This window comes from Poecilia reticulata, linkage group LG15 (genome assembly GCF_000633615.1).
Source record: "Poecilia reticulata strain Guanapo linkage group LG15, Guppy_female_1.0+MT, whole genome shotgun sequence".
Classification (NCBI taxonomy): domain Eukaryota; kingdom Metazoa; phylum Chordata; class Actinopteri; order Cyprinodontiformes; family Poeciliidae; genus Poecilia; species Poecilia reticulata.
In genome coordinates, this window is record NC_024345.1 from 11,418,701 (window position 1) to 11,446,413 (window position 27,713).

General features: G+C 38.2%; 2 protein-coding genes across 2 annotated transcripts; both read left to right on the plus strand.

Moving 5' to 3' along the window:
• Positions 1–274: 274 nt before the first annotated feature.
• On the plus strand, positions 275–26,625 carry actn2b (actinin, alpha 2b). The gene is made up of 21 exons (XM_008429240.2): positions 275–578; positions 7,943–8,057; positions 8,148–8,267; positions 8,933–9,019; positions 10,144–10,231; positions 10,577–10,655; positions 13,879–13,960; positions 15,020–15,105; positions 15,351–15,443; positions 15,647–15,877; positions 16,083–16,230; positions 16,776–16,926; positions 19,908–20,016; positions 21,188–21,328; positions 21,414–21,596; positions 21,865–21,999; positions 22,291–22,470; positions 23,760–23,906; positions 24,481–24,546; positions 24,630–24,788; positions 26,308–26,625. The coding sequence occupies exons 1-21, from the start codon at positions 453–455 to the stop codon at positions 26,464–26,466; spliced, it is 2,685 nt and encodes an 894-aa protein (XP_008427462.1). The 5' UTR covers positions 275–452; the 3' UTR covers positions 26,467–26,625.
• On the plus strand, positions 17,890–19,673 carry LOC103476716 (proline-rich receptor-like protein kinase PERK10). The gene is made up of 3 exons (XM_008429239.1): positions 17,890–17,986; positions 18,082–18,140; positions 18,215–19,673. The coding sequence occupies exons 1-3, from the start codon at positions 17,964–17,966 to the stop codon at positions 19,510–19,512; spliced, it is 1,380 nt and encodes a 459-aa protein (XP_008427461.1). The 5' UTR covers positions 17,890–17,963; the 3' UTR covers positions 19,513–19,673.
• Positions 26,626–27,713: the final 1,088 nt, after the last annotated feature.

Here is a 27,713-nt window from a genome sequence, read left to right on the forward strand (position 1 = left end):
CATCTAAGCTAAAAAAAATAATTGCTGGTGTATTAAAAAAAAATTCTGACAGGAAATGACACGGGCTTCGTTCAAAATTGAGAATTTATTTTGAGCAGAAAAAAAAAACCCATCTAGTTTAAATTAGGTCAGCTTCTCCTGATAAGCAACATTATCAAAAAAATACTTTTTATTATTCCCAACAGGCTTTGTCTGAGTGTACATGGGGCCTCAGAAGGAGGGGCTCGCCCGTGGTGTCATTCATTCAAGAACCGCCACTGGTTTAGGACTAATCACAGAGTCATTGGCTCATCCAGCCTTCTGTGAGGTCGGAAGGACAAGGCCGAGCGGGAGGCACAGAGAAAGAGGGTCAACAGCGGCTCTTAGAAGAGAGAGACTTACCTTAAATCAGCATCGATTTACAGAATAAATTCGCATAAAAGCTTCGAGAAACGAGAAAACACCGGGGCAAGATGATGACCCAAATAGAGACAACGGTGCACTATGATAACGGGTACGAGGATGAATACATGCTACAGGAAGAAGAATGGGACAGGGACATGCTGCTGGACCCCGCCTGGGAGCAACAACAGAGGAAAGTATGTCTGTTTCGTTAATTATTAAACTGATTAAGCTTACTTTGCTTACCTTTAAGAAAAATAAGTAAATAAATAAATAAACTGTGACCAGTGGTTTTGTCATCGTCAGTATTATAGTTTTAATTTTTAAAAATCTGAATCAATTTTAGTTTTTCTTAAATGAATTACATGAATAAACCATTGCCAAACATCAAGCAGTCAACTTAACTGTTTAACTTTGGTAAAAGATCAATAGTAATATATTTTTCCGGTTAACATATTTTCAAAATAAAACAACCTATGGAATAATTCATACTAAATTTCAAACATTATAAGAATAATAATATGAAAGCCATATATTTATATAAATTTCTCAATACTCATTTAAAATGGGAAAATACATATTAACAGTTGACTAATGCAATTAATATGTTGATAAATATATGCTACACAAAAATAACACTGTTCCTCTCTACATTTCATTGTTTCATGGTTTCATATTGTTTGAGGTTGAGGCTAACTAACAGCCTCAACCTCCAAAGTCACTGCTGTCCTCCAGATAAATTTCCTTAAGTGGACTTACTGGGATGTTAGCCAGTCTATTTGATAAGATACAGTGACAGTTTGAAGTATTCCCTGCTGCAAAGGATTTCACCTTTATTTATACAGGTCAATGTCACTGAGACAACCAGTTTTACACAGACAGAATGTGTTAAAATAACCCACAATAAGTGAAATTCATCCAAATTACTGAAAAATACCAGTAAAAAAAATATAATTTAAAAAGACAACAGGAACTAAGCATAAAGAACAGGAATACAAATCTAGTGATGTTTTCTTCTTTGTCCCTAAATGTCTAAAACACTTCTGATTACTTAAATTTTTGCTTTTTTTCCCCGATTAGAAGTCCTATTTTTTTATTTTTTAATAAAAATTCAGTACACACTGAAAGGGAATATAGAAAAAACAGAGTGCAGTGCTCTGTTTAGGCAACTTAGGAAGTTTGATGAACTAATAAAATAACAGTCTGAGGGGACAATTAAGGCCAGGGAACCAAAGAGGTTATAATTTTGTGACGAATAAACAAACAAGCTCGACTTCTGTGAAGAGCTAAGAGTATATAATTTAACCATAATCAATGTGAGATAGAAAGGTGACTATAATTACAGTAGTGCACACAAAGGATCTATGATGAACTTCAGCAATTATAAATAATGCAAAATGAACACAACTAATTAGATATAGTATGCATTAGACAACTAAAACAATATTTCACATAAAAATGTAGAAGTGACAGAAATGTAATTTATTAAAGCAGAACGCGTTCGTTATTGGGTTTATTTTGAAGGGCGGCTCTCACAATTTCCGGCGCCGTTCTTCTTAACTGACGTCAGCTTGCCGGAGTCCAGCGAAGGCTGCTTTGACGGACGGATGCGCCGGGTACCAAACTGTCTAACAATAGCCGCTCCAGCGGCTCCGCAGACCGCCGCCTCTCCACTGATACGCCCGGAATGCGAGCTGTCAACAGATGCTTCCAGCACACGATGACGCTCTCCGGATCAGAATGGACGCTGCATCTAATTTTAAACTGGGGACCAAACGGCATTATAGTGGGGTTAATCCAGCGCCCTTGGGTTGGGGAATTCTTTTGTTTATAGAGACCGCGCAGAAATGTATTGGAGTTTACCAGCACCAACTCAACCCGATATAGCCTCGGCCTCCCACAATGCCAATGGAGGTTTTTCTGAGCTTTAAGAGTTGGCTTGGGCCTTAAAACTGCATCTCCAACACGGCCATGTCCTTTATAACCCCGCTCAGGCCCTCACTGACAAAATGTGTATTTTTAGGAATAAGCTAAATGATAGTTCAGGTTGTTGTTTTTTTTTTTTTTTGCCTTGTGCTCACCTCAGAGTAAGCATGAAATTCTCATTGCATGATAACTGTGACTATACAGCAGCATCACTGCATTTAAGCTAAAAGAGAAACATCTAAAATTATACACAGCTGGGAAAAAGGATTCACCTTCAGGACTTTGGCTGAAGTTTTTTTTTTTGTGTGACAAGTACTTATTTCTGATTAAATAATAAATATTTCATCAGAAACATATTTGACAATATGCAAAAGTGATTGTTTTGCTGTCACACAGGGGGTAAACAGTAACTAACCACATTTTTGAGACAGCCGAGTCTATTTTTTTTCTAGACACAACCAGGTCTGATTTCTGCCAGGCCTATGGAGTCAAGAAATAATGTAAACAGCACCTATCTGACAGCATGAATTAAGATGAAGAAAACAAGGAACAGTGGCGAATCTTTCCACGATTGGGCAGGCTACCAGAATTACTCTTAAGAGCGCAATTATTAGGCATCCTGGGGGTCACAAAAGAGCTCAGAACAACTTTTAAAACATAGTGGGCCTCATTTTCCTTCCCAATCTGACTAATAGAGAACACAAAGGCCTGTCCAGCTGGGACCCCCAAGACCTTTAGCAAAATATTCTGTGGACTGACCAGTCAAAATTTTAACCTTTTGTAAAGTGCCAGTCCCATCACCGCAGTCAAACTACTAATACAGCACTTCAGAAGAAGAACGTTATAGTTCAAACATGGTGGTGGCATTGTGAAGGTATGGGTCAGATACGGTATTTCAGGATCTTAGCTACTTGCCATAATTAATAGAAGAATAATATGACCCTTCTAAGAAGGATGTCCAACCATCAGTTTGTGAACTTGAGCTCAAGTGAACTTGGGTTATGGAGCACAGCAATAACCTAAAGAACACCAACAAGTCCAACTCTGAATACCTATAAAAAGAGCAACAACGACCAAAAAAGAAAAGCAAATAAAACTTTTGAAATGGCCTAGTAAAAGGCTGGATTAAAATCAGATTTATTGACAGTGGTCCACCTTGAACATACGATTCTTGCTTGAATATCCTCTAACAAGGTTGAATTCAGGCAGTTTTTCCCCAAATTTTGCCGCAAGTAATAAAAAGAGACTGATTACAGGTTAGCACGAGAGCTCCAGGGTATTTTTTGCCAACAAGGCTAAAATAAGCAGGTATTAGGTTTTGGTGGACATAATATTTTTTTTGAAAGAGACCAGGTTAGTTTAAGAAATATTATCAAATTTAAAGACTGCTTTTTGTGTTCCTTTTTTTCACAGAAGTCAGGTTCACTGAAAACAACAAAACAATTATTATCAGATGGAAATGTCTAAGAAAAGTCCAATTGATATGTACGCAGCAGTAGACCTGAACAAGACCGAGTTATTCTGTTTCGTCCATACAGCTGAAAAACACTCGAGTTATTCTTGCACTTCCTCTGGCGGTCCACAGAAACGTCGTCAAACTGCAGGAGCAATATCACGGAAAATGCTAGCATTTTTGAAACGTATCGGTTACAGACCCATGCTTACTTGAACGTGATTTGTGCTGGTGGTGTGTGTACAAAATAAACAGAATGGACACAGCATCACTGAACGTTTCACCCATTAATGGGGAATTTCCTTCATGGGGCGCCTAGCTCGTCAATATGCAGCATGAAAGGGAAATTGTCTTGTGGATTTAAGTAATGATGTGATAAATCAGGATAAATATGAGTGAGGAAATTTTGTCTTTTTAGCCTCTCTGACCCCATGCGTACACAGAGGCACTAGTCACTCATTCGATGCACCTCACCAGTATTTTTAGCTCCAATCGTCACTAGGCAATGGTTTGGGAGAGGATGAGGAGGGCGGCTCGGAAAGTGGGCACCGGTGTTCTGCAACTGCGGCTGCGTTCAATTTGGAGGACTAGCAGGCAACCTTTTTTTTTTTTTTTTTTTTTCTAAACAAGTAGGACAGCCGTCCAATGTCACATACACCCAGGGGAGGGTTCACTCAGTGTGGAATGTGATGCCCTTCCCTCCGTAAGCCTGTAATATTCTGTTTTTGCACCGGCACCCAAGGGAGAAGCTTGAGTGACTGGTCGGAGATGCAAATGCGGTCCTACTGGGACCAGGCATGCAAAAAGTGTTCACATATTCTCGTTCAATGCAACTTTTGCTGTTGGTGAAGATCCTAGTGGCAAATTACATTACTTTAATAGTGAAAAATTATCTGATTTCAATTTTATTTCAAGTATTTTGTGTGTGGGAAAAAAAAACCCAAAAGAAAACTAGACTCAGCTGAAAGACAAATTACATAAAACTTGTTTGAAGTAAATCAAAGTTAAAAATATAATTTTAACTGCTTAATTGCTAAGTGTTTCTGCAACATGTAAATAAAAAACAAAAAAGATTGGTCAATTCAAGCTAAATGAGTAAAAGAGAAACAAGTGTGAACTTCGAGTCTTTCCTGAATGACGTTTCACTTCACATGCTAAGGTTTGTATTTCTTTGAGGTTAGACCTGCTGATTCAGATCTGTTTTCAATAAATCAAAATGCATAAACCAGACTGTCGCAGGTTATTTAACAAGACAAGAAGTTTTTAATCTAGTAGACTACAAAACCTCCCACATTTATGCATATGCCCTTAATCATTAGGCTCAAAATAGATGTGGTTTTATTTGCAATACGTTTGATTTGTAAATGAGTAAAGCAAATATAAAATGCAGTTTCCAATTTATTTTATTTATGTATTTTTGACCTGCTGGTCATCTGTTAGAGCAGCTTAAGGAAAAACTGGTTGATTTCCATCGCAGATCATTGATTGATCCATTACTAATAAAAAATCGGACTATGTAAAAGGCATTTAAATACGTCTGTGGTCTAGGGAGTATGAACAGTAAAGATTGATAAGTATTAAGACTGCAAAAGCAATGCAAGAAAGTACAGGAACGCAAAAGAGTCAGGATCACGGATATGTGTTCATTCTTTTCATTACCCGTTTAAAGACAATCTTGACAAGCAGGAAATGTAGGAATGTTTCATCTAAAAGGATGAAGAATTGTCTCTTTGAAAAAGGAAGGTAAAGCTCCACTAAGGCAATAACTCTAAGTTATTGCTTAGTTATTTAAATGCTGGTTTTCATAACAGAAGGAATCTTTTCCTCCTCTGCTAGAAAAGCTTCTAAGTACACTCAGGATCTTCACAATGAAGTAACTGTGAAGAGATAAGATACCAGACACATAAACTGGACTTATAAGGGATTTTCACTCTCCAAACTAAATAACCTTTTATCTGTTTTCATTAAGATTCACAAAGTTTAACTTCATCTGGGTCTTGATTCCAGGTCAAACAGATAGGCTGCAATGAAAGCAATCTCCCTGGAGGTATAACCCAGAGGCAATATATACAAGAATCACACCAGCTGTTAAACCAAAATGACCTAAATCCACATGTTAAATGCTGTGGAAAGTATTTTCTCCCTTACAGATTTCCTTTTTGTTTTTTGTCACTTAAATGTTTCATACTATCAAATTTAATCAGATAACTTACGCCAGAGAATGTTCAAATTATTTAATTTATCAAAGGAAAATAAGCTCTCCAAACCAAACTTTCCCTATAATAAATAAAAACTCCCACCTCTACCTACTAACTGGTCTTTGATATAACTGTGGAGGAATTCTAACCCACTATTCTTTGCAAAAGAATAAAAAAAATAATAATAAAAGTTTGAACGGTCTTTACAGAGGAGCTATTGTAGGGAAAGTTAACTCTAAAGTACTTTCAAGCATGCTTTTGGTCTCTCAGGTCATCCCACATCGTGTTAGTCAGATTTTCACTCCAGACTTTGACTAGGCCACCCCAAATCCTTTATTTTATTTTATTTTTTGTGAGGCGAACATGTTGGTTTCCTGCAGCATAACCCAAGTGTACTTGAGCTTAAGTTTCGAGAAATTATGGGAAGGTATGTTCCTTCATGGCTGCAGAGTTTCTCTTTTGTCTTATCAACCTGCAGAGTATTTTTTCAAAATTTGTAGATCTCTTCAAGATGTTTGTTGGAAACTGTGTGATGACGATTTGCTCTTTTTGGTCAGGCTGGTCAGAAATGGTTGTGAACATTTGCTGTTTTTATTTTTTTATTTTTTGCTTATTGCTTTAATAGGAACTTTATTGTGGCAGTGAGGCTTTTCTTAAACAAGTCATTAATGCACTATTTCACTAATTTTAGCCAGCCTGCTACTTCTGGTAAAGTTCACTGCTGTTACATGTTTCTTTCTTTGTGTATAATGGTTCTGACTGTGTCTTTGTGGATTTGTAGAACTATAAAAATGCCGTTTAAAGCCATTCGTAGTTAATGGATGTGACCTTGTTTCTCACCTGTTACTGAATTTCTTTATACCGGTGGATAATGTGTTACCTTTTAAGATGTTTTTTTTTTTTTTGCATTCTTTGTGCTGACACACTGTTTCTGTAAAAACAATTTTTTGATTCTACAGGACTGACAGTAATCAGGTCTCAGTGTCACTAGTAAAATGAAATACAAATGTGGTGAATCCTGGTCATTTGTGATTTAATGTGTCCATTACGTTTTCGCATAGGGTATGTATGTTTGATTTTTTTTTTCTCTGTAAATTATTTTTTGCACTTATGTGATATTAAAATTTGTTTATTGATCTGAAACATTTTATGCTATTTTATGCTTTTTGTTGTCAAAAAGCAATAGCATTTGTTGGTATTTGCAAGACACCAACATTTTCATTTATTCTACATTATTCCACAACGTAGAATCAATTTTAAGATTTGATTTTAAATAATATATATTTTTGAATTTCCTCCTTCTTCTTCTTCTACTCCCTGAAATTTGACCTGCATTAGCAGCCTTCTTTCATAGGCGCTATCTCCAGATATGTTCACATGTCGTATATTATTAGTGGTAAAATAGCAACAAAAAGTCAAGGAGGGATATTTTCCTTGATGTCGATAGAGATATTTAGAGCTTATTTTTTCCCTTTTCTGACTCTTATCGTGAGCTACAGCAGAGAGGTCTAAATTTAACGCCTCATATCAACTGGAATGCGCTCTGGCCGGTTCCCTGGCTTTCATCTGCACAGTGCTGAGAACTCTGCTGCCTATTAATGGAGAGACTTTATAAAAATAGGAGAAAGACAATAATCTTGTCTTAGAATGATTTACAGTATTTTAGGCCTCTGCGTACAGCCCATGTAGTTTGAACGGTCATTACAGAGGAGCTATTGTAGGGAAAGTTCAAACTGGACATTACTGTGTCACTAAAGGATGGCCTGATTATAGAGTGTTGATGTGAAATCTTGTTAAGGTGCTTTCACTGTCTGTTTGTGTTCAATATGCCTAAAGCATAAAACTTATGATTGGACTTCTTCAACTTAATTTATTTGGAGAGTTCATCTTGCAAACTAAGTCTAACAGAGGTGAGAAAAAGCTTACTATATGAAATTCATTCAGAAACTTGTTTTTGCTGACTTGGGCAACCCTTTCTTATTAGACCTTTACAGCATGGTGCAATTCTCACTTGAGGAAGGCTGGGACGCAGATTGAAAACATCGAGGAAGACTTCAGAAATGGATTAAAGCTCATGCTGCTCCTGGAAGTCATCTCAGGTTCGAGCTCCTCGGGAAACATCCTTTTCCTGTAAGTGCGATTGATTTTTTCCAATCAGACATTTTTGCTTTATCACATTCTGCCTGTAGGAGAGAGGTTACCTAAACCCGACAGAGGGAAGATGCGGTTTCATAAGATCGCTAATGTCAACAAAGCGCTGGAGTTCATCACAAGTAAAGGGGTCAAACTGGTCTCCATCGGAGCAGAAGGTACCTTCACACAAATCATCGTACATCTCTGCACTGCTAAAGCTACTGTCATGCCGCTTCTTATGTTACCATATACATGATATTAGTCCTGGTCCAAATGTGAAGAAAGGAAGTTCAGTTTATATTAGGTTCTGTCTTTACTATAAGGTGTGTTCTGTTTTGTATAGTGCATGTATAGTAGGAAGAAGGGTGTAAAAAGTACATCATGTATTATGGCTGAATACATTTTAGATTGTCATCTTGTTTTTATTTTATTTTTATTTTTTTTAACTTAATCTCCTGACCATGTTGGGTTGTAAGTTATTTTGAAAAAACTGGTTCAACTGGCTTCCTATTGGAGCCACATCAAGTACATGTGAGTGAATTCAGTCAGCGCCTGCAAAGCATAGAATGGGGCAAGCAGTGCCGCCTCTGAACCCTACATATTATATTTTTAAATTGTAGAGCTCATAGTGCCAATCACATACAAAAAGTGAGCAGCCTGACTGACGGAGATAAAACTACATAGGGTACGGGATCATATGGAAAAGAGTAATTTTAAGCATTACTTTCTTAAAAGTCACACAAAAACAAATCATATATGCAGTAAACTATTGTTTATGAAGTCTTGTGTATCTGTCTCTCTCTTGTAAAAGGATTGTAATTGTTTTGCTATTGGATTGCAGAGATTGTGGATGGGAACGTCAAGATGACTCTTGGAATGATCTGGACCATCATCCTCCGCTTTGCCATTCAGGACATATCTGTGGAAGGTACGATTATGGATATTTGGACATTAAGGATATTTGAGGCAAAACTGATCTTAACACAGTGAAAATTGACAGTAAAAAAATACTAATTTATTTAACAAGATTGTGCCCCAATTTTCTGATCGGACACACATCAGAAGTTACAGCTAAGAAATACCTGGGACTAGAACGCCACACTTTTGTTATTTAAGGGTCCTGTAATTTGTTTTAAAGACATTGTTGAGATGTTCCTGTTTTTAAAATGGGAGTAAATAATCTACCACCTTAAAGATTTCTTGTGTCTTTGCGTATTGGTCTGACCAGACATTGTTTTGGACAGGTTTCTGTCCGTTATTAATCCCTTATTGTTTCCTGTTGTTATTGTTACTAGTAATAATGTTAATTTGATAACTGCTTTCTGTACTCAGGTTATTGTTTGATATTATGACTATTCAACCCTGACAAAAACCGCAACCAAAAAAAAAAATCCAAAAGGGGGGAAATACTTTTACAGTGTTTGTTCTTAGGCTTTGATTAAATGTCTGTTGTGAGACTTTAATTCATTTATTTTTTTTCACGTTGACAACTTCCAAGTATTGGTAACTGGTTATAATAACTACCTATATTTACTGTTGGCGCCACTTAAAAAATAATAAGTTGTACAACTTATCAGTTTATGGGTTCAGCTGTTTGAGAATTTTTTTCACTGAGTTAAGGGATGGGTTTTCAGAAACAATTATAAAATAATTATTGGTGAATTTCCCCACAATTGTACAATTAATTCTTCCATAAATGTCTTAACAGTGACATTTGTTTGTAGTCTCTGTTATTATGTGAATCAGAAGCTTTAATGGGCCAGTTGAGTCTTGTTATGAGTGTAAAGACAAAATTTTTTATTTAAAAAAAACAAAAAACTTAGCATAGTATTTTATGCATTAAATTGGAGCCATAAAAGTTTCAGAATTATTACTAATTCAGATATGATTTTTGCAAATGTGAAAAACTGTATGTGTGCACATGTAGACAGCAGCAGATCTATATTTCTAAAACTTTTGTACCTCAATGCACTCATATAAACAATTGATTAGTACTGTAGGTGAAGAAAAGCAAAACTTCCTTTTCAATTTTTTAATTGTTTGTCTTTTTAGAAACATCTGCCAAGGAAGGACTTCTCCTGTGGTGTCAAAGAAAGACAGCTCCCTACAGGAATGTTAATGTCCAAAACTTTCATGTCAGGTGAGTTTCAGAAATGAAATCTGACCAGTGAGTCTTATTTATTCTTTGGTTGCAGTGTAAGATAATGTTATTCATAGCCTGTGTATGTCCTCGCTCGTACTCAAGCGCTATAGTCTCACTTCAACGGCTCAAGCAAAAATATTGTTGAATCTGCACGAAATTTACCATAAAGTTAAAGTTCTCAAGAACTTAAAAATTTGAGCATAGTATCGATGAAAAGTAGCCGAGCGGAGCTGCTGCGTCATCAGAGCTCTCATTGTTCCTGCTTACTGCTGGAACTCAGCTGCAGAAATCTCACGTCTGACCTGACTTGTTGGTTTTTCCTCTGCCTGTTGGCTGCTAAAGCTGGAAGGACGGCCTGGCCTTCTGCGCCCTGATACACAGACACAGACCCGACCTCCTCGACTTCTCTAAGCTCAACAAGGTTCTGCGTGTTCGGTTCATTCCCACTAACATGCAGATTTCCGTAATATTAACACGTTTGACATTGTGTGAGCTGATGAAAACAAACCCCAATGAGATTTATTTATTTTCTTTTAATGATAAGGATTTGAGTTGTGCAATCCTTTTTTTTCCTTAATACTTCACATGGAGTGTTCATCTTCCCGCCTGCTGGATTGTGTTATTACTGTGCTATTAAAGGTTAATTTCACAGGTAATTGCAGGTAATAACATGCGGTTTAAACCTAAAACACGTTTATTTGCTACTATTTAAGTCATTTGCACATTATGCATGTTGTTTGGCTAATGCTTTTAATGATATCCTAATTCAGTGGCTGTTTCAGCCTAACGTAGAACGTTTTTGTCCTAAATGCATTTGTTTAGCTTCACCTCATGCTTCATTAGCCTCAGCCAAAGCTGTTTTGTTACCACACACTTCCTCCCTGAGTAGCATAAAGAAAAACTGTCTGTCTCTGTGCAGCCGGTTGTATTCACCTCGAGACGAGATTTAATGGCCATGACCCCTGAGCGGCTGAGCATTTACTATAAAGGGTCTTGACCAGTCCATCGAGAAATTATTTTTACGCTCAGAAGAAGCTTTAATGTTTTCACCAGGCTAAGAGGAGATGCTTGCATTAGCATTATGTTTGGATGGCAGTATTCTACTTCAAGTCTCTCATAATACAATGGCTTTCTTTAAAGCTCATATAAATTTACACGACCAGGTGAAAGTATTCATGCCCCCTGAACTATTCCCAATTTTGTATGTTCTAAGCAAAAAATTCAAAACATTTGGGATTTTATGCGCAATGCAAAGTAACACAAATTATGAAATGGAAGCAAAATCATAATGTTTGTAGTTATGAAGCGAAAAAGTGCAAAGGCTACAAATGCCGTTGCATCATGTAAGATTATTGAATGTTAGATTGTTTAAACCAGAGTAAATGCTCAGTCTTTTAATTATGTTCTTTATGTGTGTCATATGAGAGCACAAAAATGAATTTCCCATTATTTATTTATTTTTTTTATGATGTTTTATGCAATTTTGAAGCCTGGAGAAACTTTCTGGATGACAGGTGAAACAGCTTCCACTAGTACAAAGGTCCAGTTGCCTCCCGTTCAAGCACCCGTGATTAAATTCTCAAGGTCTGAAAACGCATTAGATCTTGTGGCTAAGGAAAGCTTGCATACCCAACCCCAAATAGCAACATTCACTTTACCCAGACCGAGAGGATCCTCATGCTGCAAACGTCGAGCAGGGGAACACCAGGCCTGGAAACGAAGAGTGACATTTTCATTTGTTTTGGAAACGGACGCACTCGGTTTTCAGCACACGGCTCAGTGGCGTGACACGGAGTCGACCCTAAGCGTTCCCAGAAACATGAGCCTCGGTATGTGGAGAGATCAAACCGAGACTTACCTTTGGTATTGCCCATGTCGTCATGCCACGCTCTCTTGTTCCAGGGTTCCAGTCCACAAACGTCAGTAAGACGTTTGCTGAATAATCGTCTTGGTAACTGTTAGTGAAATCGCAGGCAATTTCGTAAAAGGGTGTCGATATAATTTTGTTTCTGCTGTTTATCGTACATTTTAATGCGCTCTGTCACATTTCCGCCTGTCAGTTGAGCCCACGCTGCCCAGGAGACAGTTACATTGTGAGCCGTGCAGCTGTTGAGTCTGGCTCTGCGGAAACATGTTCATTAAGCTCGCTTCAGCTTACTGATACAACCCTTGTCAGACACTTGCACACAAACAACAAGCTCAGGGTATAGCCTTTTGTCCCTTCATCTGTCTGCCCATCCCTCCATCCCACAAGTCTGCCACTCATCCTTCCATGCATCTATCTGGTCCACACTTGGATGTGTGAGCAGCTGGCCCTGTCATGTAATGTAGCGCAGACCACCTGTTACCTTTATAAAACACTCTCACAGGGACAATAGCAGCGGGATGATGGCATGATCTCTTTACCGCTCTCCTCTCTCTCTGATGGCCCACTTACCAGCAAAAGGGTTTGATGTCAGCTACAAGCTTAGTTTTACGATTGGATGATTTACCCGAAAACTGTTTAGCCCAAACGCTGATTAGGAGTAAAATATACAGCTCTGGAAAACAAAAAAATATATATATGACAACACTTTAAATGATCAGTTTCTCTGATTTGACTTTTTATAGGAACATATTTGAGTAAAATGAACATTGATCTTTTATTTCTATAAACTATTGGCAACATGTCTCCGAAATTCCAAGCAAAAATTGAGTATTTATTTTTACATTTGGTGGTTAAATATTAACAAAGCAAATATGTATTTACAAAGACGATGAAAAAAGACAAATAACCTTTTTTCCCCTTATTGATATCAACTCAGACTAAATGTTCACAAAAATAATTTTTACTAGCTAAATAGCTGAATATGAGAGTTTTTTTTATTAGTATTTTTTCATAACACTCTTCAGCTTTAGATGTTTATATTCTTAAAGTTTATTATGCATGCTTGAGTCAGTAATCAGGTCTACAAATTTACTGTTGCAGCATCATGTCATGAGGAATGGGCCAAAATGATTAAATATTGTGAGAAACTTGTGGAAGGATATCCTAAATGCTTAATCCAAGTCATACGGTTTAAACAGGCAATTCTACAGAGTAGAATTTGAGTTTGAATTTGAGAAATAAATCTTCCTCATGATTCTGGCATTTAATTAGCAGAAATAATTTTGGTAATCCCCACTGACATAAAATAGAAGCAGTGAGGAAAAAAAGGTTAGCTCTTTATACGGTAAAGCTGCATGCTGTAAAGAGTTAATTCACACACATGCAGTGGACTGTGCTAAACTTTAACCAGCTTCTAGCTTCTATGCATATTTGCATTCAAAGCAGCAGCAGCATTTCTATTAATACTTTAAAGAGTTCCGAGTCTTAAGGTTCTCCGAACTTGTCCATAATAATCTCTTGCGACATCACATACTAAAACCATTAACAGTACCAGGTGCGTCTTCTTCAGCAGAAAAAAACTGTAGAAATTAGATGTCAGACAACTTCTACATCTCACATCTCTGTGCCCTTACATTTCAAGGTTTTCTTCTTTAAAAAGCTTGAGATAATCTTTAAAGCTGCATGAGAGGCATTAGATCAGCCAACATTGCTCACTGTGTGTCCTTAACCCTTATCCTTGTGTGTAACTACGCAGAAATTTGCTTGCTATTTTTAGGATGATCCTCTGGGGAACCTGAACCTGGCTTTCGACATAGCCGAAAAACACCTGGACATTCCTAAAATGCTGGACGCAGAAGGTATTGTTCTCTGGAAGTGCCAAAAATAAAACCCTACCACCCATTTTTACTAGAGATTGAACAATCAAGGTTTTGTAGCTAATTTCTGATCATCTGTATTCACAATGTTTTGACCTGCTAATTTTAATTTTATCCCATTCAGATTTCGTCTCTAAGAACTACAGTGTGAATTGCTGTGAACGGCCATTAATTATTTACGTGCATTTGGTTTCAGAAACAATATTACGCAGTGTGAGAGAGCAGAAAGAAAGACTAAATGGTTGTGGGGAAAATAGCGATAACTTTAAACTTTAAACATTCTTGGTTCTCAAACTGTGACACAAGCACCACTTGTGTACTTAAGTTGCCTTTAGTGGTACTCAGAGAAAACTGGGATAGCTTTAAATATATTATTTAGATGAATTAATTGTGATATAGAGTTAGCAATCTGTAGCAGCCAAACAATGGTTTGTTCATCATAAACCCACAACCACAACTGATTGTAGCATAACTCTGAAATGTCTGTAGGTAGTGGCACAAGCTTGAATAAATTTAGTTATTCAAGCTTTAATTAACTAGGTCTAGTTATTTACTCCCTTTGACCCAAACCTCAGCCTCCAGGACGTTTTTGCTTATTTTACGTACAGAAACGCTACAAAACATCCTGTGATAATGTACTTTTGCCCATTTTTCTGGAATACTTTAAACTTTCAATATCTAAAGAGATTATTAACCCTGATATTTCCACTAAGCCATCAGTATTTCTAAATCAAACCTACTCCATTACAGATATAGAAGTTGAATAAGTAAAACTTAAGAATGTTGCTCTCATGCATTTACCATATGATGTTGTCATCTGATAAAGAGTATCACTTTGTGTTTCAAAGTAGCAGCCTGCATGTCTTGGCTGACAACAAATGTTAATTTTAAATAGTTTCCCATTTAAAATAGGTAATTCTAATATTTTGAGTCTTTCTTCACTCTTATATTGTTTTATTTATACAATTTCTACATATGTCTTCTTTTTATTGCTGTATTTTCTATTTGTTTCTCTCTTTCCGCTACGCTTGTATGCCTCAGATATCATCAACACCCCCAAGCCAGATGAGAGAGCCATCATGACCTACGTGTCCTGCTTTTACCACGCTTTTGCTGGAGCCGAGCAGGTATCGTTTCGGAATCTGTCCTGTTACCAAACTTTTTTATTTTATCCCCCCAAAGGCTTTCCAAGCACACGGCGGGGTGCAGAAATAAGCTGTCAGTTAGATTTGGACGTGGGTTGCTGATCAGCCAAAAGGCCGTGAGCAAAATGGGTTTTCTATGTATTTATAATGATATATCTATGGGGGAAAAGTCCTGCTGCTTCACTCTGCAGTTTTAAATACGTTATTGTCATTCTCTGCTGCCTCAGGCGGAGACGGCGGCCAACAGGATCTGCAAGGTGCTTGGTGTTAACCAAGAGAACGAGAAACTGATGGAGGAGTATGAGAGACTGGCGAGTGAGGTAAAGTTTCTTGTCTTTTTTTTTTTTTTGGATCCATAAAAGTAGCTCGAAAAAAAAAAAAAAAGACATCTCAGTTCTTTCTACATTCTCTTCCATCATACTGAGGCCCCCTGGAGAAGAAATTAATTATTCATCAGAGTTTTTCTCAACAAGAAGCTTTCCTGGCCTCCAAGCTAGCTACATTTTGTCTCTGCATGCCCCAGCTGCTGGAGTGGATCCGTCGCACCACTCCCTGGCTGGAGAACCGGACCCCAGAAAAAACCATGGCAGAGATGCAACGGAAGCTGGAGGACTTCCGGGACTACAGACGCCAACATAAACCCCCGAAAGTTCAGGAGAAATGCCAGCTGGAGATTAACTTTAACACCCTACAGACCAAGCTACGCATCAGCAACCGTCCTGCTTTTATGCCCTCTGAAGGGAAGATGGTTTCTGTAAGTCGTAAGCTTCTTTTCTCCTCATTATTATTGGAAAATAAGGTTTCTTTTCTTTTGAGGGGGGGGGGGTGTTAAGCTTAAGTTATTTTGTATTTGGGAAATTAAGTATGCAGAGTACCAAGCGAGAGTGATTTGAACACTTGTCTATAACAATTATTAAAAAAAATAAAAAATCTATGATACACTTTTAATGTGTCCTCAGGATATAACCAGTGCCTGGCAGGGCCTGGAGCAGGCGGAGAAAGGCTTCGAGGAGTGGCTTCTGACTGAAATCCGCAGACTTGAGAGGCTGGATCACCTGGCTGAGAAATTTCGTCAAAAAGCCACCAATCACGAGAACTGGGCCAGTGGTTAGTTCTACTTAGTTTTTTTCCAAACTGGGTTTCGGCTTGGTATTTAATATTTCTTTGAAATGTTCATGCAACACTTGAAAAAAAAACCATGAAATATTGCATCAAAGTTATGTTGCTTTGAGACAAATATTTTTACAAATGTAGCACAAAACTGTTCAATTTACCAACAGAAGATTTTCTCTCTTTAAAACAAATTATGGAAATCGGTCTATGTTTGAAAGATCCCCCTGCAAAGCTTTACAATCTGCCCAAGTGAATTTGGAGCAGGTACATGCAAACCTGGGAAATTGCTAAAAAGAAACATCCAGGCAGAAAAGTGAACAAAACCTCCAAACATCATGCACTGAAAAAAAAAAGAAAGAAAACGAACAGTGAACACATAAATGTTTGTAAGAGAACTGAAGGAAACTGGATTTGCATACAAAAAAGAAGATAAACCATTAACACCCGAACAGCAGAGAACAAGGTTCAGATCACGCTCTCATTTTAGATGTTTTAAGCTTCTGTTTATATCAATCACCTTCACTTATTGGCTTCCTCAGGTAAAGAGCTGATCCTCATCCAGAAGGACTATGAGACGGCCACCTTGACAGAAGTTCGAGCGTTGCTTCGAAAACATGAGGCCTTCGAGAGCGATCTGGCAGCCCACCAGGACAGAGTGGAGCAGATTGCTGCCATCGCACAGGAACTGAAGTATGTGGTCCTCACACCAGATGCTTGCACTCATCTGTCATTCTGAATCAGAGAGAGGAAAATACTAGGATGAAGGTTCTGCCTTGTAAATATTGTATACATTACAATTTGACAACAGCCTGCATTTAGCCTGTAGGGTTCAAATGAGGAATAACAATGAACTGATAATTGTAAAGTCCTTCTGCAACTCTACATTTAAAATGTTTGTGGGTTAATCATCTTTAAATCGCGAGCCATGTTAATTTTTTTAAGCTCGGCAACATTATAAAAAAAAATGTAAAAAATCAAGTGACCAGATTTTTTTAAAAAATCCATCAAAATCAAAATGAGCTTGGAATTTAAAAATAATAATAATAATAATAATAATAATAATAATAATAATAATAATAATAATAATAATAAAAACAAGTATGAAAACAATCATCAATAAGCACAATGAAACGTTTAATCAAGAATATGCAAAAAAAATCTGAAGTATCATTTCAAATGTACAAATAGTTAAACAGGTTTATACAACAAAATGAGACACAATTAGTTAATTTTAAGTCAAAGTAAGACTAAAATTACATTTATTTGCTTTTTGAAAAATCTACATTTTGAGCTACCCACATGAAAGCTGCTATGAAAGTGATAGTTGTATTTTGTGCTTCAGTTTTAACTCTAACTTGTCAGATGATAAACTTACAACAGATTCTAAAATGCACAGGGAGCCAGTGGAGAAACTTTAAAATTGCTTCAGCATGAACCACAATAATAATAAAAATGTTTTAATAATAACAAATTCTTGTCTTTCACCACTTTTTAAACTTTAAACTAATTGTTATTGATGCTGTTAGAACATATTTAGTCACTGAATTTTATCCAAGCAGCAGGAACGAAAGGCTTTTCTTAGAGCCTGTCGGGATTTCAATCAGCAGTGAATGGCAGGCACCTGTGTGTAGTTAAGCTCTCAGCCTGAAGTTGGCTACCGAGTGTTTCTGGTGATTATTTAAGTGGCGTTCAGACAAAGACAAGAGAAGGTTCAGCTGACAAGCTAAATGGCCTCCTGGGTTTGTACAAGGTATGTGGACTGGTTTGATGGCAAATTTTCTTTTTCTTCAAGTCATATTTCCTATGTTCTTTTAAGATTTTGACAGTGCATTTTAATTTTTCTAGCCAGTTGTTCCTGGTTGTTCTGTTCAGCTGGAGTGTCCACACTGTTCCTGTTCAAAATGGTAGGTTTTGTAACTTATTTCTTTCCACAATTTCTTTCTCTTTTATTATATACCAACTTATTTTCTCTCAACAGACTTGGGACAATCTCCTGGGAGAACTGGGAAGGTGAATCCTGGACTCCGAAATGCTAAGACTGAAGGATCCCGTCCAATGTCTTCTAATCCAGCTGGTACTTCTGTATCCTGGGTGGTTGCTAGACCCCAACGCAAAAGCTCATTTGTGCGACCCTTCAATCAAATGCAACCTGCGGCCTCTCTAGTGCCTAACCCTCCCAAACTCCTTCCTCCTCTGAAACCAGAAGGACCTGCTAGTATATGGTCAATTGAAGTGCCACAGGAGCTTCCCCCCCCTGCTTCTGATCCTGGAGGCCCTGTGGCGTCGCTGCCAGTTGCATCTGAGCCGGAGCTTGAACACCATCCAAAACTACAAAATCCTTTTGATATTCTAGAACTCACTCCTCCTCCCCCTCAAAACCCTAAAGAGTCTGCAGTTTCAATTGTTGACCCTCCTGAAAGTCTTCCTTTGCCACTTTCAAATCCAGAAGGTCCTGAGGTCTCGTGGCTGGTTGACCCTGCAAAGGAGCTTCCTTCCAATCCTGAAATGCCTCTGATCCCCTGGAAAGTTGGCCATCCTAAAAATGTTCCCCCTCCTCCACCAGTTCTAAAAAGGTCTACAGCTAACTGGTTGGCTGATCGTGTGATAAAGGCTCAAACCCTCCCTAATACCAAAGGCACTGATACTCCAACAAAAGTAGTTGCTCATCCACCAACCTCAGAGGGTGCTGCTGTAAGATGGGTGGTTCAACCTCCGAAAAGGAACTTGCTGCTTCCAAGTCCAGAAAGAGCTGATCCTTCGGGGTTGACCACTGATGAGCATGAAAGCGACCCATTCAGGGCTGCTGTTGCACAACTCGGTGAACTGCCTCTGGAACGCTTTGCCTCTTATCTTCCACCCACACCTGACCTCAACCTTCCACCTGTTGCCTCAGAAGACGCTTCTCTTTTGAAAGGAGGCCCAGAGCAAGAAGTATCGGAGAGTGAAACTGAGCCCCTTGCATATCAAGAATCCTCTTATCAGGGTGGCGAGTTAAGCCACTACGCCTCCCTGTACGAACATGGGGACTTGGAGCATGAAACGGAAGACTATGTCATTCTAATGTACCCTTACGGTGCAGGATGGATGCCAATTGGAGTTATGCCACTGAACCAGGTTGTTCTGAATATGTTTTACTTGTGCTTGACTGAGCAGCTTCCTCATGGTACTGTTTCACACATGCAGACAAACTATGAGGCTGGCGAAGACCATGCAACTCAAGTTGGCTATGAAAAATACCCCTTCCCTGGAGGGCCCTGGTATCGACAGCCAAGCTAAGGTTTTTAGCTAGCAGTTGTAGGCTTACAGAAAAGCCAACTATAAAGTTCAGATTTAGACAATTGAGGGTTAAAGGCAGCTACAGCAATTTCTGCAGTTTACACCCATGGTCTTGACTTGAAGTGGTTTAAAACTTGTAATAAAGGGTAAAAAAAAAGCAACATTTTGAATGTTTGTGGTTCTTTAAGTGCTTTAATGTTGTCTAAAAGAGTTTAAGTCCTCTTAAGAACTGTAAATTTGGATCCAATATTTATAATTGGTTCCTGTTGAGAAGGAATATCTTGACATTTCATGTGAACTAAAGATCAGTGATAAGTCCAACTTGTTTTGGGTAGTAAGTGATTCTGGCCATGAAACTTCTAAAAAAAAAATATATTTTTTTTAATGCACTTTAGTGAGCTGGATTACCATGACATTGCCTCTGTAAACCTCCGTTGCCAAAGCATCTGTGACTTGTGGGATAAACTGGGAACCCTGACTCAGAAGAGGAGAGAAGCACTTGAGGTGAGACAAAACCGATCCTTACTTGTGATGAGATGTCATTCCTGAGAACATGCCAACTCTCCACCAGAGGGTGCTAATGTTTAAGAAACACATTTGCACTATGTAGAACCTACTCAGGGCTCTAATGACCTGAAGAGTGTAAATAACGTCAAAATTTCAGCTACAAAGTAAATTAAATGACAAATGTATTTCTACTGAAAATGTGGCTTATGTCTCTCTAGTCACTTCCTCTGATCCAAGCTGGTCATTCCAGACCTGCAAATGTGTGAAGGCCTGGGAGAAGTGCCAAGGATTAGATCTGAATGACGGTGACAGGGGTCGTTTTTCTGTCCAAGCCCCTGCTCCACATCATATTCATGCCTGTGGGGAAGAGGCTTCGTCACTAACGACCGGGCCAGAGTTTAGTGGGTGGTGGGGATTAGCGTGGCCAAAATGGCATAAGACTCACTCACCCTCTCCTCCCACCTTCTGCTTCAAGCAAAACTGGTGAGAGGATGTTTGGAGGCTCACAGAGGAGGTGCCTTCCTCTGTGAGCTTGTTCAAATTGTCACATTACAAATACAAACTTGTGTAAGTCCTTGGGCTCTACGTGGCGAATCAACTGTAAAATAGTGCTACATTTATTGAAAATTTTCCATTCTTTATATGTGTATATATATTTATTTTACAGTTTGCCATGCTTTTTAGATGCACCTTTTGCTGCAATTATGTCTGGAAGTCTTTTGCTTCTGCTCAAATCATTTTGAAAATTATTTACAAAATGTAAAATAGTTTAGGGTAGATCAATTTGGATAGAGATCATCAGTGAATAGCAAGTTTAAAGTCTTGCTACAGATTCTCAACTGGAGTTAGATCTTATCTTTAGCTGTTTCATTGTAATTAATTTAACTGTAGTTGTCTTATGTAGAGATATGAGTACAACGGGGTGAATAAAAAATGCTTGCTAGACTTTTATTTTAATTATCTACACTACATAGTAAAATTCTTGTACTTTAAAACCATACAGATCCTTGTGTTTACAACATAAAACCCCCTAAAAATGTGTCATAGGTGTTTTAATGTGAAAAATATAGCAAGAAATTCCAGTGGTATATACATTTTTGACCTGTGTAGCATTCCATATGCCATATGTTTTGATTCTGAAAATGTATATCTTGTAATCCTCTCTCAGCGCGCAGAGAAGTTGCTGGAAACTATTGACCAGTTGTTCCTGGAGTTTGCAAAGAGGTCAGCTCCCTTCAACAACTGGATGGAAGGAGCCATGGAGGATCTGCAGGACATGTTCATAGTTCACACCATTGAGGAGGTCCAGGTAGGACTACGGCACTCCCCACGTTTGTGTGGCGCTCTCATTGATAAAGTACCAAGCGAGACCAACATCAGTATATCTTCTCCAGAGTCTAATTGCTGCTCATGAGCAGTTCAAAGCCACTATGCCTGAGGCAGACGCAGAGAGACAAGCCATTTTAGGAATTCACAATGAGGTGCAAAAAATTTCCCAAAGCTACGGGATTAAGGCCAACATTATCAACCCTTACAGCACCATAACAACGGAGGAGCTTCTTAATAAGTGGGAGAAGGTAAGTTCAATTTTAAAACCCACACATGCATACATGTATGCATGCATTATCTTCAATTGTTGGCATTCAGGTGGTGGCTATTTCCCTGTTTGAAAGGATTGATTTCGAGAAGAGGTGCATACTATCGGTGCTTAAATGCAGTAATTAGGTGATGAAATCCATTTGTAATGGTATAATGTGTAAATTCATATAGATTCATATCAATCTCTTTTTAGGGGGAAATTTCTCAGCTTTTACCATTAGTAAATAGCCTCTGTATGTTTCATAGGTAAAGAAGTTGGTTCCTCAGAGAGATGGTTCCCTCCAGGAAGAGATGGCACGTCAGCATGCCCACGAAAGGCTGAGACGTCAATTTGCTGCCCAGGCCAACCTGATTGGACCCTGGATTCAGGCCAGGATGGAGGTTAACAAAGCTTTAATATAAAATATTCTTTTTTTTTTTTAATGCCATACCATTCAGATGCAAGGTTATTCTAGGATTTTAGCTGATAATTAAATAATTTAATTAACTGCTTTTTTTTTTTTTTTTTTTTTTTTTTAACATTATGCCTACAAAAATGTATCAGTTCCTTCATACGTTGACAGATTTTTCTGTTAGTGGCTTGTGGCATTTGAGAAAACTGTCTGAATTTAAAATTAAATTGCCCCTGTTGCACCCCGTGTTTTCTTTAGTGATTTTTATTTTTCTGGACAGGAAATTGGCCATTGCTCTCTGGAGATTGGAGGCACCCTGGAGGACCAGATGACTCAGCTGAAGCAAATGGAGCACGTGATCATTGCATACAAGCCCAACATTGACAAGTTGGAAGGAGACCACCAGCTAATCCAAGAGTCGCTCGTTTTTGACAACAAACACACCAATTACACCATGGAGGTACAAGACGGGGTGGATTAGTTTTGAATATGTGTAAAAGCATGTGTAGAATGCATATGCTGGAATTTAGTTTTGAACACATGTACAGACATGTGTGTGTTTAGGTGCTTTGTTAAAAGTGTCATTACTGTTGAAAGCTTTTCATAATTTTTCACTACAACTACAAACCTCACTATTTTTATAAGACTTTTTTTGAAGGTTGGCTGATTCAAATTAGTGCTTATAGTAATTGTGAAGTTGAAGAAAAATTATACAAGATTTTCAAAATTTGTTTGAAATCTGAAAAGTGTGGCATGTATTTCTATTCATCAGTTCTGATTTGGGGTATGTTTTACCAGTTTGGCACATCTAGACAGACTTTTTTCCCCCCTTTATTCTTTGCTATAGAGCTCAAGCTCAGTCATATTGCTTTGATTAAAAGTATCTGAACACAAGCTTTCAAAGCTAAATATTTTCCCAACCCTTTTGGATTTTTCCAACAGCTCTGAGCAGTTTCTATGTCTCTGCAGAAGAACAGCATGGTGCTGTCTTTGCTCGTGATGTTTCTGGGACGGTCGTTTTCACTTTTTCTTGACCAACTTTAATCAACTGCTTCCACATGTTTGCTGTGACCTCTAGATGGTGGCAAACTAGATTTCCTGCCACAGTGACTTTCTACTTGCCACAGTATGTGGAGTACAGAACTTATAAATATCCTGTAAACATATTCTCTTATGTGAGATGCGGATCTCTGCAGCTCAATCATAATTGCAGTGGGACTTTTGTTTGGCCTCTAGCTTTTGAATCCTGCCATTGGGTCTTTCTGCATTGAGTTTTCCTATTTATTTGTGGGCTCTTTTCAAGTGCTCTGGCTTCCTAGCACATCCCATCAATGTAAGTGTTAGGTTAATTGGTTACTCCAAATGACCTTTTGGTATGATTATTTGTGTGCATGTTTGTGCATCCCATTTATCTCTATTTTGGCCTGTGATGGATTGGCAACCTGTCCAACGCCCTGCAACCACTGGAATTACTTGGATATCACTGATAACCATCTTATTTTGTAGATGGTTATCTGTAATATTACATGAAAAGCTTGGAAAAAAAAACCTATTCTGGGTTGTGTTAGTAACATAAAATCCCATTACAATATGTTGATGTTTGTGGTTGTAACATTAGAAATATCTTAAAAAGCGTGAGCTATATAACACTTTTCTTAGGCACTGCAGTGTTTGAAAAACACAACTGTCTAGTATTTTCAGATATGCCCTCCACCTGTTAACACATCTGCTCTGCCATCACATCCACAGCACATCCGTGTGGGATGGGAGCTGCTCCTCACCACCATCGCCCGAACCATTAATGAGATTGAGACGCAGATCCTGACCCGGGATGCCAAGGGCATCAGCCAGCAGCAGATGAATGAGTTCAGATCTTCTTTCAATCACTTTGACAGGGTACAACCTTATACCATTCACACTCGAGGGGTCATTTTCTGGCTGTCTGAGTTGATGATGAAAAGCAGCGGCAACAATGCAGGAGCAGGTAGCGACTTACTCCAGTTTCCAGAGGAACCCTTGTACCTGAGGGCAACACCACCCAAGATATTCCTCTTGAGTTTTTTTTTTCTTAAAATCTTAAGCAGCTTCAAGGAATATGCTTATCTTAGCATGCAGCTGTGACTTGGATTTCCCATCTATTTCTAGCTCTTAGTCATGTTCTGCACCATCCCACTATTAATTTCTGATATAGGTAATCAATAAGGTTTCAACATTTTTCACATTGGCATGACATTCTGTTTCAGTTAACTGATTTAAACACTCTCGCTACAACCGTTCAGTGCTATATAGCCAAATTCACTGACATTACAACAGTTGACGCTGCAAGATTTTTTTTATTTTTTTTGACACGCAGGCTCTGCTTCATTGTGTTGCAGCCAGAGACTGGATGATCCATTCAATATAGCACATGAAGTCCTTTAATATTGTCTGACTTCTTTGTTCCCTTTACATTTGACTCATCTGACTGTAGAAGAAGAACGGAGCGATGGAAACGGATGACTTCCGAGCTTGCCTCATCTCAATGGGTTATGACTTGGTATTGCGCGTCTTCCGTTATCAGCCGTTTCCATTCTTGGCCACTGTACGCAAATGCTCACTCTGAAATCATATCTGCTTCAGGGAGAGGTGGAGTTTGCACGCATCATGATGCTGGTGGATTCAAATGCAACCGGGATCGTCTCTTTCCAGTCTTTTATCGACTTCATGACCAGAGAGACAGCTGATACGGACACTGCCGACCAGGTTGTGGCATCCTTCCGGATCTTGGCAGCTGATAAGGTGTGTGGGGTTGAGTCGCAGTGGCTGGATGGCTTGGCACGGGAACAGATATTTTAAGCTTTTCTTTTCCAGTCACCGTTTCCATGCCGTCGCCTTGCTTACCATCTAATATTGTGTTCATGATCTCAACATGGAGTCAACATGCAGTACCAGAGTCACATTTGTCCACCCTCACAAATTTGTCGTACACCTGTTCAGAAAATGTAAAAAGTTTTAATGTGAATTTGTCTTTTCTTGCATCTGCAGATCACACAAAACAATTCAGAGAAATCCAACCTTTATTTTTTTTATATTTTTTAAGAGATTTCAAGTTGAAAAATATTTGTTTTGAATAAAATTACATGTGGCTTAATCAATTTAAAGTACATGTAATGAAGTTAAAAGTTTTTCTTTTTAACTTCATTGGAGTTTGTTTTTTTTAAATCTCTAATTCTGACTTTATGTTTTCTGAGGTCCAAATGACACAGAAGCCCTGTCCTTTCAGACCAGACAAGAAGCCATATTTATCTTTCTCCTCTGACAATGGCAAAATACTAAGGGAAGTAAAATACATCTCCAAAGCTCAGTATGGAGAACAGCAGCAAAGAGCGGCAACTTGAGGTCACCATCTACCTCTATGACGGCTGGTTGTTTTGGTCTGAAGGCTTATCTGTCCTAAAATCACAAATGTAAATATGTAAAGCTTGTTAAATGCTACCACACCTTCAACCTGAACTTGAGTTTTTCAGCCACAAGCACGTGATGTGGATATAGTGAGAAAAAAGAAAGAATATTTTCAAAGGCACTGCTTGGAAATTAAGTAAGGTGAAGAATTTCTGATGCTGGGGGCCTGGTTTTCTGCCGAAGGCTCTGGGAACCTCATGAGCGTTCATGACATCATAAAGCTTTTGAATGCTACAAGATTTTAATAACAATCTGGTGACCTATTAGGGAAATTACAGTAGGTTGTCACTGGGTTTTCCACCAAGATAATGTTGAGTAAATGTAGCCAAATCTGTACAAACAGTCCAGGTACTACAAAATCAGTCTTCCTCCATTTCTTGCTTATTTGCAACACAGAAATCCTGAAACTTCATTTCATTCACCATGAAGTATTCTATTTTTATTTTAAACTTTCATAGTTCTCTTCAGGAGTCAGATTTTACAAACGGACTTAATTTCCTTCCACACATTGTTGCCGATCTGTACATGTTTTCACTGCCTTTCCCTGTTCACCCCAATATGAAGAATGAAAGCGTGTGCAGACAGAACCAGTTTTAATAGAAAAAGAAAAATAGCCAATTTTTCATATCGATGCCGACAGTCTCTCACTGCTCCCCGCTGGTGAGTTTGTTGAAAGAAAAATATCTGCCCTTACCATGTTTCAACAATCCACACCCTCCATCGAACAAATAAAAACTTGCAACCACAATAAAGGGTGAATTTATTTCAAAGGTTTTCACATACCGTTAGCAGGATTGGAGACAAATGTGCCCAACAGCTTCTCTCCTAAACTCAATTTTGTTTTCTCGCCCTGTAGCCTTACATCCTTGTGGATGAACTCAGGCGGGAGCTTCCTCCTGAACAGGCGGAGTATTGCATCATGAGGATGCCTCCTTACAAAGGGCCTGGAGCTCCACCGGGAGCGCTGGACTACACTGCCTTCTCTACCGCCCTCTACGGAGAGAGTGACCTTTAAAACTTGTGAAGACGACCTTTCGTTGGGCCATTTTCAATCATTCTCACTCTTCCCACTCCGTATCTTTTAATTAAAATAACTGAAATGCATTCTGCATAGTGACTCCACACACGTTGAATGAGTACAATGCTTTCTTCGAAGCTTCAAAGCACCAAAAAACACCCCTTTTTTTTGTTGTTGTAAAAAAACCATAAACACATTACAAATTACTATGAAAAATACAAATAATTGAGGAGAAAAAGAATTCAACATTCTTCTTGAGTTTAGTTTTAGTGCTGGAAGTAAACTAAATGCCTTAGAATGCCGTCTATAAAAATATACAAAGTGCAGATAGATTTAGCACACGTTGCTAAACACCTTCTCATCCTTGCAATGTTTAAGTCTATACCATAGGTTCACATTGTTTGCACATTATATACGCCTCCCTTTAACCCCTTGAAAAAGAGGTTTTAAATCTCAGTGAGTTTTTATCCTGGTAAAGGTTAAATGAAAAATGAAAATCACATGATAGCTCAGCTCTGAAGCTAACATTTTTATAGATGACTTGAATTTTTGGGAGTTTCACAAAATAAACACCAGGCTGTATTAAAAAAGACCTGAAACTTGAGATCAGGAGCAATAATTAAATTAAAACATGGCAGCTTCTTATCTGTCTGTTATAATAAAAATAAAAAAACTTGTTCTGAGATACCAAACCTTAACAGATAAACCTTGGAATTTGAGTAGAGAAAATTTGTGGTATTTTAAAACATATTGTGAGAATGCTTTAGAGGACACCCAAAAATTACAAAGCCAAGTTCATGGTGTTTAGCAGAAAATCAATGGCATGGTTTGGCCCCGATCTGTTTGGAACGCCATGTGATGCTTTCATGTTTCCTCACAGTGGCTTGGTTTTGACAATGCCCCTTTCGGATACGCCTCTTTTAAGTGTTTAGAAGGAATTATGGTTTGGAAAAAGCTATTTCAGACCCACTGCCATCCATCGATAAACAGTGGGTTCCCAATGGGCCAGAAATATGCATAACAGAAAAAAAAGAGAAACCACATGAATGCAAAAGTAAATATTTACAATGGTTTTAATGCTTCTTAAGATGGAAAACACAGAATATTAAATATGCAGTATTCATTTTGGCAGTGACGTAAGATGAAATATTATTTGGCAGCAACACACTAATTCTTTCACATAGAAATACAAAATGCCTGCTGAGCAGCAAAGCATAAAGCAAAGGCGAGTACACTTTTCTACA

Coding starts and splice junctions, on each gene's coding strand:
- actn2b (XM_008429240.2), top strand. CDS start 453: ATGATGACCCAAATAGAGACAACGGTGCACTATGATAACGGGTACGAG. Junction 9,020..10,143: donor TCAGGACATATCTGTGGAAG/GTACGATTATGG, acceptor TTGTCTTTTTAG/AAACATCTGCCAAGGAAGGA. Junction 22,000..22,290: donor GGATTCAGGCCAGGATGGAG/GTTAACAAAGCT, acceptor TTTTCTGGACAG/GAAATTGGCCATTGCTCTCT.
- LOC103476716 (XM_008429239.1), top strand. CDS start 17,964: ATGGCCTCCTGGGTTTGTACAAG. Junction 17,987..18,081: donor GCCTCCTGGGTTTGTACAAG/GTATGTGGACTG, acceptor TAATTTTTCTAG/CCAGTTGTTCCTGGTTGTTC. Junction 18,141..18,214: donor CACTGTTCCTGTTCAAAATG/GTAGGTTTTGTA, acceptor TTCTCTCAACAG/ACTTGGGACAATCTCCTGGG.